This window comes from Penicillium arizonense (genome assembly GCF_001773325.1).
Source record: "Penicillium arizonense strain CBS 141311 chromosome Unknown PENARI_contig031, whole genome shotgun sequence".
NCBI classification, from domain to species: Eukaryota; Fungi; Ascomycota; class Eurotiomycetes; order Eurotiales; family Aspergillaceae; genus Penicillium; species Penicillium arizonense.
The window spans coordinates 81,264-98,437 of record NW_019173308.1 but is presented as its reverse complement, the minus strand read 5'-3'; the positions used below and the strand labels follow the sequence as shown (position 1 = coordinate 98,437).

At 51.1% G+C, this 17,174-nt stretch overlaps 8 protein-coding genes across 8 annotated transcripts; 4 read left to right on the top strand and 4 right to left on the bottom strand.

Moving 5' to 3' along the window:
• Positions 1–27: 27 nt before the first annotated feature.
• On the top strand, positions 28–455 carry PENARI_c031G07684 (uncharacterized protein; the record flags this gene model as incomplete). The annotated part of the gene is made up of 2 exons (XM_022636494.1): positions 28–290; positions 371–455. 2 exons carry the CDS (start codon positions 28–30, stop codon positions 453–455), a joined length of 348 nt encoding a protein of 115 aa, XP_022483670.1.
• A 333-nt stretch (positions 456–788) lies between these two features.
• On the bottom strand, positions 789–1,863 carry PENARI_c031G12165 (carbon-nitrogen hydrolase family protein; the record flags this gene model as incomplete). Its single annotated transcript, XM_022636525.1, has 5 exons — positions 789–1,145; positions 1,226–1,304; positions 1,361–1,644; positions 1,699–1,791; positions 1,852–1,863. 5 exons carry the CDS (start codon positions 1,861–1,863, stop codon positions 789–791), a joined length of 825 nt encoding a protein of 274 aa, XP_022483671.1.
• Positions 1,864–2,263: 400 nt separating this feature from the next.
• On the top strand, positions 2,264–5,414 carry PENARI_c031G03039 (exosome catalytic subunit DIS3; the record flags this gene model as incomplete). Its single annotated transcript, XM_022636458.1, has 2 exons — positions 2,264–2,459; positions 2,512–5,414. The coding sequence occupies 2 exons, from the start codon at positions 2,264–2,266 to the stop codon at positions 5,412–5,414; spliced, it is 3,099 nt and encodes a 1,032-aa protein (XP_022483672.1).
• A 524-nt stretch (positions 5,415–5,938) lies between these two features.
• On the bottom strand, positions 5,939–7,508 carry PENARI_c031G05790 (MCT family MFS transporter; the record flags this gene model as incomplete). The annotated part of the gene is made up of 2 exons (XM_022636483.1): positions 5,939–7,234; positions 7,287–7,508. The coding sequence occupies 2 exons, from the start codon at positions 7,506–7,508 to the stop codon at positions 5,939–5,941; spliced, it is 1,518 nt and encodes a 505-aa protein (XP_022483697.1).
• An 855-nt stretch (positions 7,509–8,363) lies between these two features.
• Positions 8,364–10,705, top strand: PENARI_c031G10374 (LIM domain protein; the record flags this gene model as incomplete). The annotated part of the gene is made up of 3 exons (XM_022636513.1): positions 8,364–8,382; positions 8,436–10,315; positions 10,379–10,705. The coding sequence occupies 3 exons, from the start codon at positions 8,364–8,366 to the stop codon at positions 10,703–10,705; spliced, it is 2,226 nt and encodes a 741-aa protein (XP_022483675.1).
• Positions 10,706–11,053: 348 nt separating this feature from the next.
• trm8 (tRNA (guanine46-N7)-methyltransferase) lies at positions 11,054–12,357 on the bottom strand (the record flags this gene model as incomplete). Its single annotated transcript, XM_022636507.1, has 3 exons — positions 11,054–11,760; positions 11,871–12,058; positions 12,191–12,357. 3 exons carry the CDS (start codon positions 12,355–12,357, stop codon positions 11,054–11,056), a joined length of 1,062 nt encoding a protein of 353 aa, XP_022483620.1.
• Positions 12,358–12,561: 204 nt separating this feature from the next.
• On the top strand, positions 12,562–13,223 carry PENARI_c031G05351 (ESCRT-II subunit protein VPS25; the record flags this gene model as incomplete). Its single annotated transcript, XM_022636477.1, has 2 exons — positions 12,562–13,051; positions 13,111–13,223. 2 exons carry the CDS (start codon positions 12,562–12,564, stop codon positions 13,221–13,223), a joined length of 603 nt encoding a protein of 200 aa, XP_022483685.1.
• Positions 13,224–13,424: 201 nt separating this feature from the next.
• PENARI_c031G04125 (uncharacterized protein) lies at positions 13,425–16,160 on the bottom strand (the record flags this gene model as incomplete). Its single annotated transcript, XM_022636468.1, has 4 exons — positions 13,425–14,078; positions 14,135–15,512; positions 15,572–16,008; positions 16,068–16,160. The coding sequence occupies 4 exons, from the start codon at positions 16,158–16,160 to the stop codon at positions 13,425–13,427; spliced, it is 2,562 nt and encodes an 853-aa protein (XP_022483619.1).
• Positions 16,161–17,174: the final 1,014 nt, after the last annotated feature.

Below are 17,174 nucleotides of genomic sequence, written 5' to 3'. Positions count from 1 at the left end.
CTCGACTCTCTCACCCCCGTCCTCAACATGCCTGCCCGGCCAATCACCCACATGCTCCGCGCGCGCTGCCTGCTGCGCCAGCCTCAGACGGCCCAGGCTTTCTCAACCCGGTCCGTTGTCCGTGGCGGCGCGGACCATGGCGACCACTATGACCCTCCCACCGGCTATCTGTTCGGTCTGAAGCCCGGCCAGAAATACGAGAAGGAAGGCTGGGAGAACATTTGGTACTACGGATTCATTGGAAGCATCTTGGTTGCTGGTGTCGCATATGTCTTCAAGCCTGACACTTCGTAAGTACAATCTTACCGCTACCTAGCGCGTCGGCGCAGGTAGATTCGTCTCATAGTCGGATTATTGACAATTGCGATAGCATACAAACATGGGCTCTTGAGGAGGCCCGTCGGAGACTGGAGGCCGAGGGTATTCTGGAGGACCCCGACAAGGTCAAGAAATAAATGCTGAATCTGTACGCTGTACATATAGAGATCGGAAAAGAACACCTTCGGTTTACGCCTGTACTACCTACGATGGCAGATATGATGTTCCGGTCTCGTTTTTAGACAGGTTTTTTGCATGCTCATTCATTTTCGTTTGTTCCCTACTTGGTACTTTCTCCATTGTTTTTCGTCAAGTTGGTATATGTGCTCTGATAACATATCTGCTTGTAATTCGCACCCGGTAAATCATGAGAACTTCTAGTTACGAACGAAATGAAAGCTTTCGGATAAAAACGTTATTCTGAGGAGCATTCCTTGAGTGACAATTGTCTGATTGCTCATGTGAAGCTCTCAGAATTCCGGGTAGAGATCGTTTCTTCGAAGCAACGGCATTTCTCGCCGAATCTTCGCCACAAGATCAAGGTCAACGTCGGCTGTCGCAATTTGTGGCTCCTGATGCTCATCTCCCAGCTTAGCTACAACTTCACCCCACGGATTGACAATGATCGAGTGACCATAGCTTCGTCTTTTCTCATTGTGCGGGCCTGCCTGAGCAGCTGCTATCACGTATGACTGAGTCTCAATAGCTCTTGCTCGTAGCAAGGATTCCCAATGGGCCTTCCCAGTCGGGACCGTAAATGCTGATGGATATGTAATGACTTCGGCATTCTGTCGCCTTAATGCTAGACTGATCTCTGGAAATCGTAACTGCAAATTCCAGGCGTACATAATTAGAAAGCTGAACCGCAGAAGCCCGCGTAATGGATATATGCGAGGATAGTACTAACATCGAAACAAATACTTAGACCAACACGCCCGATAGGTGTATCAAATGGCTTGGGGATCTGTTGCCCCGGCTGGACGTTCCTTCAAGCAGTTAGCGAACTATATATCAATCGTTTGACCTCTGCAAAAGAACTTACGCGCTCTCTTTGAGGGTTGGACCATCCTTGATATCGACATCAAAAAGGTGAATCTTCTGGTAGTTCTGGGTGATGGCTCCCTTGTTATCAATCCAGATCAATGAATTCTTGAGTCTGGTATCAGAAGCTATTTCATGGATCCCGACATTGATATGCAAGTTCTGTCTCTCGGCATCTTTCTGTAAAGCTGAAACGAAGTCGGCGCACTCTCGAGATTTGGCGAGGGAATAAGATTGCTCTGGCGAAGATGCGATATAGTCCGAGGCCTCGGGAAGAAACAGCACCTAGCACTTGAGTCAATTGTAAGAAACGTGACAGAACAATATATCAAAATCTACCTTAGCGCCTGCTGCTGCTGCCTTTTGAATCAGGACTTGGCATTGAGCTAGATTTGACGTTATGTTGGCAGTTGAGCAGAGCTGCCCCACGGCCTATCTCAAGATCAACTTGGTCAGCAATCTGGTCTCACACCCGACTGATGGTAAACATACTGCAAGAACCATATTTACTAGTTTGAAGGCTCGTGATATGGATCCTTTTTTAAGGAAAGGAGTTTGTTGTAGCAAGCAGATGATGTTGACAGTCGATCGAGTCACGCCTTATCGTACAAGGACCACGTGATCCGACAAGACCTCTCCTACAGGAATCCTATGACGCTTTTTTATTAATAAACATACCATAGAGAGATATCTGGGCAGGACTTTAACTCGAATACCGCCATGATCCAAGACATTCGAATTTCGAACGCTTTTGCAAGCGTTATAGGGCAGGAACCTCGACGTTGATATGCGCTGACTCAGCTATCGCGTTCCACCGATAACCTTTTCCGCAAAGACTCTCTCACCTCCAATATTTCACGAGTTTTGACTGAGCCACTGTCTCGGAAGGCAGATTTCTATCACCATGAAGAGCTTACGGAGAGACACCTCTACCAACCCGCAGGCCGCAAACGTCACCAGCAAGGTCTTTGTGAGGTCCACAAGAAGTGGGAAAGTGCAAAAGATTGTTCGCGAGCTTTATTTGAGAGAAGACATTCCTTGCTCTTCGAAGCTCTGCTCGCAATGCCCCAAGATCGCGCCCGCTGATGCCAATGGAAACAGTAAGACTCAATGTGTATGCTGGTGGTGAACCGATTGACTAATGCGAAACAGTTGCGCCGTTCATCCTATCCGATCGCCCCGCCGGTACGAAGGCATTCCCTCGAGGCCACTACCTTCTTCCCGATACGAATGCGCTGCTCAATGGAATGGATCTTTTTGAGCACACTGGTGCTTTCTACGATGTGATCATTCTTCAGACCGTCCTCGAGGAGTTGAGAAACCGATCACTACCGCTCTACAATCGTCTTCTAGCTTTGATCAAGTCAGACGAGAAGCGCTATTACCTCTTCTTCAATGAGTTTCGCCGTGAGACTCATGTTCGGAGAGGCCCGGAGGAAACTATCAATGACAGGAATGATCGCGCTGTGCGCACGGTAGCCAGCTGGTATGGATACCATCTGCAACAGTCCGCAAAGAAGGCCAAGAAAGAGAAGACAATGCCAGCAATTGTGGTCATCACTGATGACAAGGAGAATCTTCGGAAGGCGAAGGAAGAGAACATTACAGCCTTGTCGCTATCCGACTACGTCACTGGTCTGGATGGTTCAGAGCTTCTTTTAGACATGATCAGTGACTCAAAGGATGCGCGGGATGCAAAGGAGGCATCTCGGGGAGACCTTTTCTACCCGGAGTACTTTTCCATGTCCAAACTCACGACTGGACTGCGCGCAGGGACATTGCATCAAGGTATTTACAACGTCTCGCCCTACAACTATCTGGAAGGCTCCGTCAAGACTGCCGCTTTTGATAAGCCGCTTCTCATTTTGGGCCGCGACAACAGCAACCGCGCCATCTCAGGTGACTCTGTTGTGGTTGAAATCTTGCCACAAGACCAGTGGAAAAGCCCCTCGACCAAGATCATGGACGAGGAGGCTGTGACCCGGAACGACAACCCGGATAGTGAAGAAAACGAGGCTGTGGTAACGGACAAAGAACGCAAAGCTCTCCAGGAAGAGGTCAAGAAGGCCCACGGCAAGAACGCAGAAGGCAAGCCTCAACCCACTGCCAAGGTCGTTGGTGTTATCAAGCGCAGCTGGCGCCAATACGTTGGTCACGTTGACTCGGGTTCCACCGGCTCCCAGGCTGCATCAGGTCGGCGACAACAAAATGTTTTCTTACTGCCGATGGACAAGCGAATTCCAAAGATCAGAGTACGAACTAGACAAGCTGGCGATCTGCTCGGTCAGCGTATTCTCGTCACCATCGATGCTTGGGATCGGGATTCTCGATACCCCACCGGCCACTTCATTCGATCCCTGGGCGAGCTTGAAACTAAGGGCGCCGAAACCGAGGCTCTGCTGCTTGAATATGACGTGCAGTACAAGCCATTCCCCAAGTCCGTCCTTGACTGTCTCCCATCTGAAGGACACGATTGGAAGGTTCCCGCGTCGAAGGAGGACAAGGGTTGGAATGGCCGGAGAGATCTTCGTGACTTGCTGATTTGCAGCATTGATCCTCCCGGCTGTCAGGATATTGACGACGCACTCCACGCGCGTCAACTACCGAATGGAAACTTTGAAGTTGGCGTCCACATCGCAGATGTGTCCCATTTCGTCAAGCCGAACAACCCAATGGATCTTGAGGCCAGTGTTCGCGGAACTACCGTTTATCTCGTGGACAAGCGTATCGATATGCTTCCGCATCTTCTTGGTACGGACCTGTGCTCCCTCAAACCCTACGTTGAACGATATGCCTTCTCAGTTCTGTGGGAGATGACTCCCGATGCCGAGATCGTGTCTTCGAACTTCACTAAATCTGTTATTCGCTCCCGGGAAGCGTTCAGTTACGAACAAGCCCAGTTGCGTATCGACGATAAGTCGCAGAAGGACGAGCTCACCGAAAGCATGCGCAATCTCTTGAAATTCTCCAAGGTTCTCCGCCAGAAGCGTATGGATGCTGGTGCTCTGAACCTTGCCTCCCCTGAAGTTCGCATCGAGACCGAAGGTGATGAAGTGGGCGACCCTTTGACGGACGTCAAGACTAAGGCTATGCTCGAGACCAACAGCTTGGTCGAAGAGTTCATGCTTCTCGCCAACATCACTGTCGGCTCTAAGATCTACGAAGCCTTCTCCCAGACTGCGTTGCTACGCCGACACGCCACTCCCCCACCGCAGAATTTCGAGGACCTCACCAACCAACTGTCGAAAAAGCGAAACATGGAACTCGATGTCTCCAGCTCAAGAGCTTTGGCTGACTCCTTGGACCGCTGTGTCGACCCCGAGAACCCCTTCTTTAATACCCTTGTCCGTATCTTGGCGACTCGTTGCATGACCTCTGCCGAGTACTTCTGCGCAGGTGCACACGCCGAATCCGAGTTCCGCCATTATGGTCTTGCCTCGCCCATCTACACTCACTTCACTTCACCCATTCGTCGTTATGCCGATCTGCTCGTCCACCGACAACTGGCTTCTGCCATTGGGTATGAAGGCGAGGATGGACACGCTGTTATCGAGGGTGTCAGCACTCGCAGCAAGCTGGAAGATATTTGCCGTAACATCAACGTTCGTCACCGCAATGCACAGTTTGCCGGCCGTGCTAGCATCGAATACTACGTTGGTCAGGCTCTTAAGGCCCGTGGCGAGAAGGTCGCTGCTGCTGGCAAAGATTCCGGTATCGAGGAAGATGGCTATGTTATGCGTGTATTCGAGAACGGTGTCGTCATCTTTGTTCCCCGCTTCGGCATTGAAGGTGTTGTTCGTCTGGAGGACTTCGTCCTGCCCGGTGAATCTGGATCTCGTTCCGTCGCCGAAAGACGAGAGCTCGCACCCCACCGCACCACTGACTTCGATAGCGAGGAATACACTCTTCGCGTGGGCGAGAAGGGCCACCCAGAGAAGGAACGGGGTGTCACCGTCGAACTCTTCCAGCGTGTTCGTGTCAATGTCAGCTCCGTCAAGGAAGAGGGTCGTGGTGCCGGCAAGAGAAGAGTCCGGATCATGGTTATTGAGGCATAAGCCATGAACTACAAATTACTTATGTAGATTAAATCTTTTACCAAAATGGTGTTACACTCAAATGAATGACGGATAATTGTTTACTTTTGCATTTTTTTTTCTCAATAGATTCGTGTATCGGTATGTTTTGATATCATGCGCGTTGTCATGGATCTTGGTATCAGGCTATCGCAGAGAGAATATCAATACAGTAGAGGTAGACACATATGGTAGAGAGGCCACCCGGATCCTAAGAGCATCGTCATCTCGATGAACTAGGCAGGCGATGACCTAGGTAGGCAGAGTGACACAGTAGCCATCCCGATCGATCAACTAGATGGGGACGACAACCAAGAAGATACCCCACCGAGTTCTAACGGTGACAATTGCCAGGTTCGAAGCCGGAGTCGCCTGTATAGGTACGTCCTATATAGTAACTGTCGCGTTTTACCAGTAGGTTGTTCCGACGGGGTGTTGGAAAGTAAGGTAGGCCTCCACTTTATATATGTCATCCATAGATGTTTCTGCGCTTTGGTTATATGATTTTAAACGCGCTTGAAGGCAACCATCCGGCGCACCAAGCTTACTGGAGTCCACAGCTGGATATCTTGCACCCCTGTTGTAGAGGCCGAGGAGACAGTTGCAGGGCGGTCTTGCTTCTCACTCCGACCATTATTCTCAGTTAACGGAGTCTCGCGTGTCTGGGTATCACGTTTTTCTGCACGCTCCAACTCGCCAACCTTCCAACCACGGACAACCCACAAGCACAAGGAGGCACCGACATACATAAATCCGGTGAAGATCTGAACCCGCAGATAGGAAGTACCGCCGCCAGTAACATGGCTGCGCAGTTCGAGGGCAATAGCTTCGGAGACGGTGCATGGCGGAACAAGCGTGAGCCAGGTAATGCTCAGCCCAGAGGGGAGATCTCTGATGCCGATGATCTCTGCAAGAACAGGGGAGACCGTGGCCCAGTATGTGCCTGCAACGGTGCCAACCAAGACAGCGAAGAAACAAACCACGCCCATATTATCAGCAAAGATCCAGATGACGAGACAAAACAATCCGCAGAGGAAAGTCAAGAAAGTGGCAATGTTGATTCGACCAAGTCGATCACTGAACATGCCAACAAACGGACGACCAAGACCCTGCCCAAGATTGAGCAAAGCGGAGACAATACTCCCCTGATGCGAGGACAGACCAACAGAGAGAGCAAAGTTAGCAACACTGAACAACAGTGCCACATACCCCAGCATACTGAAAACACCCCATCCCAAGAAAAGCAAGAACTCAGGACGGCTCAGAAGAGGTAAATGGAAAGCCGTGAACCGACTGCCAACAGCCTTATTGCGGTCTCGGAGAAGATTGCAGCAAACCAGATTCACGACACAAGAAATAATGCCCAGAATACGGAAAGCCCAGCCCAGCCCGTAGCGCGGGATAATAGCACCAACTGAAAGCGAGTATATCAGACCACCAAGTCCAGACCCGGCTGCCGTGATGCCCATGGCTACACTGCGACGCTTCTCGAACCACTGCGGGGCGATGCCGACGCTGCCTACAAAGAGAAACCCCATACCCCAGCCAAAACAGACACCCTGACTGAGGAAAATGTGCCATTTCTGGGTTGCGAATGAGGAGCCGATTAGAGAGAGCGTTTCAAAGAAGACGCCTAGGTTTAGCACGAATCGTGTACCCCATATATGGATGAGATGAGTGGCTAGTGGTGCCACTAGAAGAGCGCAAGAGATACTCAGGCCGCCTGTGAAGGCGTATGATAGGGCTGATGTGTTTGGGAATACGTTGTGTGAGAGGTAGTAGCTGAGGAAGACACCGTAACTCTAGATGTTGGAGTTAGCGACTGGAGAGCGAAGAATACGTCAGTTGACTTACGCTGTTGATACCCCAAGTATGTGCATTGATCCAGAAGACACAGGCGACACAGACCCAGCCATAGCCACCATCTGGGGGTACATCACGCTTGTATTTCTCATCTTCGTTGACCTCGGCTGGCCGTTCCGACCGAGGATTCAGCCTTTGTTCTTGTTTTGCACTCTCTCGATCCAAATCGTCTTGGTGTGAGCGGATGATATCAATTGGCGCATTATCTGCCATAACGGATGGGATCCAAATATGGCCTATGGATCTCCTCTACGGTGGTCGAGTTCTGAACATGGGCCGGAAACCAGATGTCCGCTTTCGTCAAGACATCGAGGGTGTTGAGGAAACGGAAAATATGCCAAAAATTTAACAACGAAGAAAATGAGAATGGATTCAGTGGTAAGAATAATTAGCGGCATCGGACTATATGCCGAATTTGAGGACGCTTTGCCTTTTCGGATCGAGGAAAGATGTCCGGGGTCCCTCGTGGTTTGTCACCTGCAGGGATTCGGCGAAATTGGACCAATCAAAAGGACCTAGACCGTTGAGATATGGCAGCGGTGACTACTTTGCTTCCGAAGGGCAGGTTGCAGGGAATATCCTTTGAAGGTGATCCCAGCGTTACTTGGCTGTGGGGTAGACTGTGCCGAGAAGCCGATGCGGAGAGCCGAGAGGGTCTTAGGATTGGAGCGATGGTTGTTTAGTGGGGGATGAGTCCAGAGTTACTGTATATGCATTGTAGAGGTTATTTAGATGAGAGATCTAATCCTTGATCTATACTGATGTCGTACACTGCCAGAGCTATCACCACGTGGTCAAGCCCTAAGCCCTAGCCCAAAGTGGATGAGTCATCGCGTTGCCTCGCGACGATGTTTGTTTGGGGAGTGGGGGGTAGATGAACAACTCATATGACGCCAACTCAGACCGTCAATCATAGATCGACTAGGCTGTTCTCATCTTAGTCCCATTTGTCCTCGATCCTGTAGCTTATTTTGTATTCCAATGCTACCTCAACACATCCTTGCAATCAATTAGACCATGCACAGACATACTACTCAACGGAAGGTCTCCCCTCCCGGTCCATCCTTCATGTCCAATGATCAAGTTGGTGAGTGGGCATCCGGTCGCGTCACCGGTCGGAGCTGATACGCGTCTCAACAGCAACATACTTGAAGGACCTGAGGGCAAACCGTCCAGCGCGTCCGACGGGATCTCGCCCATACCCAGGCAAATCAGCGGCATCGACGACGGATATACCAGGTAGCCTTCCTGCGAGAGCAACCTCGGCCCTTTCAATGCGTTCACCAATTGAAGACGACATCAAGGACCAACCGCGTTCCGAAAGTGCAATGTCCCATCGCCGAGCAGCCTCCCATGTTCCAGGTAGCGGCGCAATGGGCCGTCCGTTAGCCCAGGAGCCCCGCACGCACTCGATTCGAAAGAACGTGTTCCCGGCACAGATTCACACTCATACGGTCCCAGCATCTCCAGCGCCTTCATATCGTGAGAATGGCCAACGGCGGCACGAGAAGGAAGAGGCACGGTCACTACGGAATGCTTTGCAGGAAATGGATATACACGACGACGTTCATGTCCACCAAGCCGCCCAAGATGAGGCAACTGAGCTGGTATGGATGCATCAAAACCCCGGTGTCGCTTTCAAGAACCCCTACGCGCCGTATCATAACCCCGATGCCAACAGGCGTAGCCAGAGTCCCGTCCGGAACGGTTCACGAGGCCACGACTCAACCCATAGATTCAGCCAGTCGACAGGCTCGAGTGGTTCTTCAGATGGTCAACGCAGCCCCGAGTCACTCCGAAAGCGATCCTCACTGGCCGGGCCCACGAAGAAAAATCTCAAGGTTAACTTTAAATTGCCTGGCGAGGAGCCCCCAGTCCCTGAGGAAATTGCAGCCCCGAGAGGACGGACTGTCAGCGGTGATTCGTCTAAGGGTATCTTTAGAAATCCCAACGACCAAATATATGAAGAGCCCGTCGGTACTCAAAAGGAGGAAGAGAAGCCCGAGTTTTCCAGATCCGACTCGTCAGCCCTGAGAAATAAACCTCGGAATGCCCTTGGACGCAACCCCAAACCTCTTCCCTGGTTGCAGAACAGAGGCAACAGCAGCACACCTGTGTTGGATAAGATATCACGTTTCGAAATCCACAAGAACCCTCCCAGTCAGTCACGCAATGCTGGCTACACACGAAATGACGAAGCCACTCCGCCCCCCGAAGAACCTCAACCCGTTCCGACCAAAGATGGAAGAGAGATACGGAGTGACGATATCCGCGCGGCCACTAGCAAGAGACGAGGTGACCGCAGTGAGAAGCTGCCTATGCCTTCAGCTGTCAGTGATCGAGTTGGACGCCCGATCGTCAGCTTTGACCAAACCTGGAAGCCAAGCGACCAACCAAAGCCTGAGCGCGCACCCGTTATTGAAGTGTCGGCACCGGCCATTGAGGTCTCGGCGCCTTCGATCGAAGTTACCGAGGCGCCTCCTATCCCCGTCATCAACGTCCCGGACATCAAAGTACCAACCATCTCTGAAATAGAAGCACCCAACCAACAGCAAAACAAGCCGACAAGGCCCATGCCTCAGCCGACCAGAACCAGCCCGACCAAGCAGGGATTCCCCAGACAGCCGGGAACTGAACTGCAAAACCGTTGGCATTCGCCGTACACACGGTCGGGTGTCCCGACTGCAAGCTGTGAACTGTGCTCCCACCCGATTTCCGGCAAGATTGTGACTGCTGGTGGATGCCGATTCCACCCAGAGTGCTTTACTTGCTTCCACTGCCACACTGCCCTCGAATGTGTGGCCTTTTACCAAGAACCCGAGTCCAGCAGAGATGAAAGACTGGCAACAGAAGCCAACGACCATGAGGCCCGCGTGCCACGGTTCTACTGCCACCTCGATTTTCACGAGCTGTTCAGCCCACGATGCAAAAGCTGCAAGACACCTATTGAAGGAGAAGTTGTTGTGGCATGCGGTGCTGAATGGCATGTTGGCCACTTCTTCTGCGCCGAGTGCGGCGATGTATGTTTCCAGATCCTTTCTTTCCCCGATCTTTGGATAACTATGACTAACATTTCTCAACAGCCCTTCAACTCCCAGACCCCCTTTGTTGAAAAGGACGGCTTCGCTTGGTGTCTCCAATGCCACTCGCGCCGAACCGCACCCCGCTGCCTGGGCTGCAAGCAGCATGTCATGGACGAGGTTGTCATCACCGCAATTGGCGGACAATGGCACGAGCGCTGCTTCAACTGCCACGAATGTGGCGACGGGTTTGGACCCGAGGGCCGCTTCTTCGTCCGTGAAGGCGAACCAAAGCGCACGGCTAAGGGCCGTATCATTGGTGGCCCTGTGCAATTGGCTATCTGTGAGAGATGCGAAGCTATTCGTTTGAAGGCGCCTAGAATGCGTTAAGATCTCCGCGTCATCTACTGCTGGCTAGGACCACCATGTTTTAACGAGACGACTGTTTTATGATAGGTTCACGCTTGATTTTGGTGTTTCCTTGTTGCATTCACTTAATTTCTCGGCGTGTATTCTCCTCGACCTTTTTTTAACTTTGGGAGATTTGTTTCATTTTAGCAAGCGAAGACTGTTAGCACGAAGTTGGAGTATGATTGATATATTTGCAATGCATCTTGAAAGTTGGATTAAATAAAACGCCCCAAACACCGCTTTTTTCCGGCCATCATTGAATTGACATCAATGATTCTAAATACAGGGACTCTCACACATACTTCCCACTCTCCATCCCCCACTTCCTCAAGAAGAAGGCCACTCAGGATCAGCCAAGCGCCTGAAAACAGCAACAAACTTCTTGCCGTTATTCCTCGTAACCTTCTTCGACTCCTCAGTCTCAAACTGCATAACACGCACGCAAGGATCAGCCGCAAGATCCGCATCCGAGACCCGCTCCCACATATCCTTAATGCCCGGCGCATGAACCGCCTCAGCCTTATAATCCGAACCCGTCTCACCCTCACCCTTGCCTTTCGTCGCATCCTCAGGCTGTCGCAGGAAATGCCTCAGAACCCAATGGTGATACTCCTCCACGTCGGTAATAGTGTACAACAAACCACCAGGCCGGAGGGCATAAGCGTACTCGGCATTCAGGGACTCAGAAATAATGCGCGCTTTATGCTTACGCGCTTTGAAGTGCGGGTCTGGGAAACAGATGAAGATCTTGGAGAGTTGATGGCGGCCAAAGAAGTTGGGCAGGAATTTCATCGTGTTGCTACGGATTGCGGCGATGTTTTCGAAGTTTCCGGGGAAGATCTTCGTTGTGCCTATGTCGTCGTCTGTGGCGGGGGCTTTGCTGTCGGAGCCTGTTTCGGCTTCTGTGGTTGATTCGGTGGATGCTTCTGTTGGGGCTGGGTTGGCGGATTTGTTCTTTAGGTTTTGTTGCTGGGCGCGTAGGGCGTGGATGCGAGATGTGAGGTACTCGAGCACTTGGGTGCGGATTTCCATGCCTGTGGGTTTATTAGCTTTGATCTTGGGGGCTTTGATTTTGGGTGCTTCTTTGGGATGGAAGCTGTGTAATTGGGAGAGGCAATTTATTTGATTGCCTTGTAATACTCACCAACCATCAGGGTATCTGGCAGCAAAGGCGCCAGTCCAACCAGCAATCCACCGAACCCACAGCCGATATCCACCACCTCGACATTCTTAGTCAATTGGCGAGCACCGCTCAGATTCGTCTTGGAGGTATCCGGGTCCACATATGCAGGGTAGTGGGAAGACCAATCCATATGCGCGGGGCTGATAGGGCTATTGAGGTTAAATTGGTTAGCTCTCAGCTCACGTCATGATCGCATGCCGGGGTATATGTTCGCGAATAAAGCTCCCGGATCCCATGGCTATGTTTCAGCTGCAAATTGGCATGCGAAAGAGGAGACATACTAGTCCAGGTTGTGGTCCGAGAAGGGATTCGCATGCGCGCGCTGGCGGAAGAATTTCTTCTGTGGCATCTTGACGACGGAGCCATCTTCGGTGGAATCTTGCTGGGCTTGGATACCGCGACGGTATTCCTCGCGCTTTTGGCGCTTTGTTGGGACTTGTTCGGCCATTGCGAATGTCGAGTGAAGAGTGAGTGAAGTCGAAGATGAAGAAGCAAAATTGAGAAAATCATTCCCCGCTCCGATTGGCTCCACCTTTCTCCAAGACCTCTCTACCTTTACTGCTTATTGTCCTCTGCAACTTGTTCTTCATTCTTTATTCTCTCTCTCTCTCTCTCTCTCTCTCTCTCTCTCTCCATACTTACTCCCTTCGCAATGACCCTCCCCTTCCCCTTCCCCCGAGAACACAACTGGCCCCCCTTCTTCACCCCGCAACCAAACACAACAACCCGCCAGGACCAGCTGAGGAAATGGTCCGATCTAATCCAGTCCTGGTGCCGACACCACCGCCAATACCGCCTCTCCCTAATAGAAGCAGTCGAATCCCCACTCTTCCATAACGCAACTCTGCGCAAGCGTCTCGATATCCGCGAAGCCCGCGCTGTCGTGGACTGGATGACTAAGAGCGAGGAAGAAGGCGGTGGTGGCAGGCGCGCGGAGTGGATTCCTGATGCGGGCGGTGGTTCTTCTTCCGGGGTTATGGGGAGTGCTCAGGGCCAGGGACCCCGGACTGTAGCGTGGATCTGGTGGAAGAGGCCTGAGGAGTGGGCTGATTTGTTGGTTGAGTGGGTTGAGGGGACTGGGCAGCGAGGGTCGGTTTTGACGGTTTATGAGTTGATTCAGGGTGAGGGGACGATGTCGCAGGGTATGATTACATTCTTGCTTGAGAATGATTAAGTGCTTGTGCTAATTCAGTCTCTGTAGAGTTCCATGGCATGGATACCGATGTCATGCTGCGCTCGCTGAGTGTTCTTGTTAAGCGGGGCAAGGCGCAGATCTTTGGTGGTGAGGGTCAGGAGGGTGTCAAGTTCTTTTGAATGACTCAAAATGGGTATGCTGGGATTTCTCTATTTGATAAATCGTGGCTATTCGTGACAAAAACAAAGCCCGTTCCAAGGGCTGGCTCAAAAGGCTTATCAAACTACGCCTTCGACACTCCAAACTTATACACAGAACCAATATTCTGGGCCAATGCCCTAGATGGATAGCGGATGTGAACATGATACCAAGGTGTCAGTTTACTCATCCGTGTTATCGATCATCTCCTCGGTCAACTCGTATTCGTCGGCGGGGCGTGTCTCTTGCGACATGGCCATGTCAAGCAGCCAGTCAACTCGGACGATCCGTGGTGTCTTTTTGATATCGAATGCCACCTGACGGAATCGAGGCCAGATTCGGCCGTGTTTAGCCCCGGCACTGCTGAGGAGAAAGACCTCGTGGCGAGCGGGCTCGTCCTCTGCTTCGCTGTCATCGTGGCTTTCCTCCCGCCGAGAATGATTCGCTAGGGCGAGACGGCCACGGAAGAGCATGCATTCACCTCCATTCGCTTCAACAATAGACTTGAACGCATCGAATCCACCGCGGATGTCCTCCACACAGTAAATGCGATACCCGTGCAGCATTTTGTTCTTGTTCTTTTTGGCGTTCGATGTGACGGAGGAAAGGGAGAAGTTGTACTTCTTTTCGGCTTCTGTGTCCACCAGAGGGAAATCAGAGGCGTCAAGTAGCTCGTCCTTCTTGAGGCAACTCGTAATAAAGTCTGTGCTCACAATTATCGGTGCATACGCGAGTGCGTTGACAAATTTTGTGGTTCGCAAAATCGACGGCGCTGCCAGATGGGTGCATCGTCGGGCGTCTTGTACGACCATAATACCTAGTTCTCGAAGCGTTCGCTGTCGAAGTGTTAGTGGATCTAATGCCAATTTTGTATATGCAACAACCAACAAACCTTGTCTGCATCCTCTTTCTTCTCATTGCCCTTCCCAATCCACTTCTGGTAGCCGGTAATCAACAGGTGCATGGAAATTGGTGGCCGAGACTTCTTCTGTCGTTTGGGCTCCACTGCTTGGTCACCATCACTCTCATCTTCAGCCTCGACGGATGCTCGCTTCTTGCTTTCCTTCTCCTTCTCCTGGCCCCGGCCTTCATCTGACTTGCGTCTTCCGCCATAGATCACACCACCCACGCGCTTCTTTTCTTTTTCGTAAAGCGCGATATCTGGAGCGATCTCGTGTAGTCGGGCAGTTGCTGCGTCCTTCGACTTGCGACTGCTAGTTGAAGATGGGGTTTCGTTCTCCTTGCCCTCGGACATGATGCGAGACCGTGCAGGAGTCTGTATGGGCCGACGTGATTTGCCAGTAGTCTGCGGGGTGCCATGTGAAGCATCTGAGGCTTCGTCGATAATCTTCCGCTTTTTCTCAGGGGGAGCTTGCACTGAAACCATGTTCTGGTCCTTGCTATGCATTGCGCGCCGTGGACTTTGGGCGGTGTCCTCGGATGGGAAAAAAATTCGCTCAAGAACATTGCGGTCAAGCCGTGTCTGGCCTGCAACTTCCCCAAGATTGGTTCGCAGAGGGAAGTGGCTATAGCGCGGCTCTGAAGCGGGTTGCAGCTTCCATTTGGCATAGCTGTCTTCCAACCACAAGTGATTGACGACTTCAAGGCCCCACTCCTTTGCGGCGTTGCACTTCTCGCTCGTTCCATGGGCAGTAATCAAATGGGTGTTCTCCTGCTTCAAAGTTTTTGTACATTCCGCACCTGCGGCTGCAATCAAGTTTTCCAGATAGATTCTTGCTTCACCAACATAATTGGACAGACTGATCTTCAGTCCTTGGAATCCGGGAATACCCGTACGAGATACGGGGTAGTGCAGGAGTCGTCTGAGAGGTGACGTGTATGTGTTAAATGTCATGAGCCGGTAGAGCCAGGCGAGATTTCCAACGTCTAAGTTAAGCCGCGATGCCGTTCGGTAGGCAAAGCCTTCTCGGTAACGACAGATCAACATGTCTGCAGTATCAATCCTTGATGTCACTTCAGCTCCGCCCTGCTTCAGAACGGCTTCAATAGACTCTTGTAGATGCGAACCAATTCCAAGATCCGGAGATAGCATAATGGTTTTGCCCTCGAAAACACTCCGCTGACCGTTTGTATGTGCCGAGATGGATGGCGTTGGCAGCTTCGTTGGATTAGTCGTCGATGCGCCAACCAAGTCTTTATTGTCTTGCGGTGGAATCGGGGTATCAAGACCTACGTGCATGATCTCCGGGTCTGGAAGGGTGTAGGGACGCTCGTCGATGCGCCGACCAAGTTTCAGGCAGTCATCGAACCTATCGAGGTTCAAATTAGTAGGGTTCGTTGGAAGGCACAGCAACAGCAACAGACTCACCAATGCGGTAGAACAATCTTCACGTTCAATTTCTTGGCCTGGGCAATGCGCGCCTTGTCCGAATCGGCCGTGAGATCCACCAAGTGAGTGACCATATGGGAGATTCGCGGACTGTACAGTCCACCCTTCGCCACCACACCGCCGATTATCGCATCCTTATCCCCCTCCGGTATGTCGCCGCAGGTAACCACCACGTCGTTCATAAAGAGACGAGGATCGGGGCTGTATTGACGAGGATTGGCTAGCTTCCTCTTTGCCAGTGAGTTGCTGACCCATTGTGGCTTCACCACGGGGATCAGCGCATCACAGGTAGTATCATAGGCCTCAAAATCAATCGTGTTGGAGATCAAATGGCTGAACCTAGCCACATTAGGGACCTCAGCCCCGGGCTGGACAATCAAAGGCTCACCGCCATGCTCTTCGAGTGTTGTCGCGAGCTAACGAGTCAGTCATGTTAGTTGAGTGCATCATGCGCGAGTGATAGGCCAACACATACCTGCTCCGCGGATTCTCGGGAGAGATCTTTAGAGCATACAATGCAGAGGCAACACTGGTCGAAGAGCCGAGGCTGTTGGTCTTCAGGTGCCATGGCCAGAGCGCGCGTTGTTGTGGGGTGTAAGTGATAATGCGTGGCCAGGCAGTTGTGTTCAAAAGATCGAGGCAATCAGCGATTGGGACGCGCCGCACACGCGTGGTAAAACGCCCGGTCACGTGAGCATATGCGGGGGTCCCAGTTAAGAGCAGAGGGTGAAGAACTGATATTCGTATTCATTGAGATATGTGATGTTGTTTCCTTGTGATTCTCTATCATAAGTGTCTCTCAAGAGAAACCACTGTAGCCATGTTACTGTGTACACCCGAATTTACTGTGGGGAACATCACCATCAACAACCAACTTCTTGGACCTGCAAATTACTGATACTATGCTCGAAATACTAAGACCGCCATTCTTAAAATTATTATGAACTCATCCTGCGGTTTATTAAGAGAAATTGCTCCCAGATATTGCTTTATTCCTTCCAATATGAGAGATGTTAAACCAAAAAAGGTGACATGGTTAGTTAAGTGATAAAGCCAATATTACAATGTTTCCTTCAATTCAGCTTCCTTAGCACAATGGTAGTGCGTCCGGCTTGTCAGTAACCCTAATATCATGACCATTAAAGAATCCCTTACTAACATCAGAACAGTTAACCGGAAGGTTGCGGGTTCGACCCCCGTGGGTAGCGCTTATCTTTTTGTATTTTCCAATATGCACTGGAACTCGTCAGCATATTTGGTTTAGTCAGTTTTGTATATTTTTATCTTTTTTTTATACCTAGATATTAGCGATAGACCAGGAGGGGGTGATAATTTCTGTCGAGGAGAGTAAGAGTGACAACCAGCTGGATTTCATGTACACGTATCGCTTCGCTCTACAGGGTACAACCAATCAATATAGCTCAAGCAAGGCTGCGTAACAAATGAGTTGAAGAGAAACCCTAGAGAACTCTATTAGAGACGAACAAGACCCTATTGAAGTTAGATTTTAAATAAACTAAGGTGCCGGACCCTACCTTTTTAATTCCGCAGATATACAACACCTTGCTGAGGACGAAGTTTC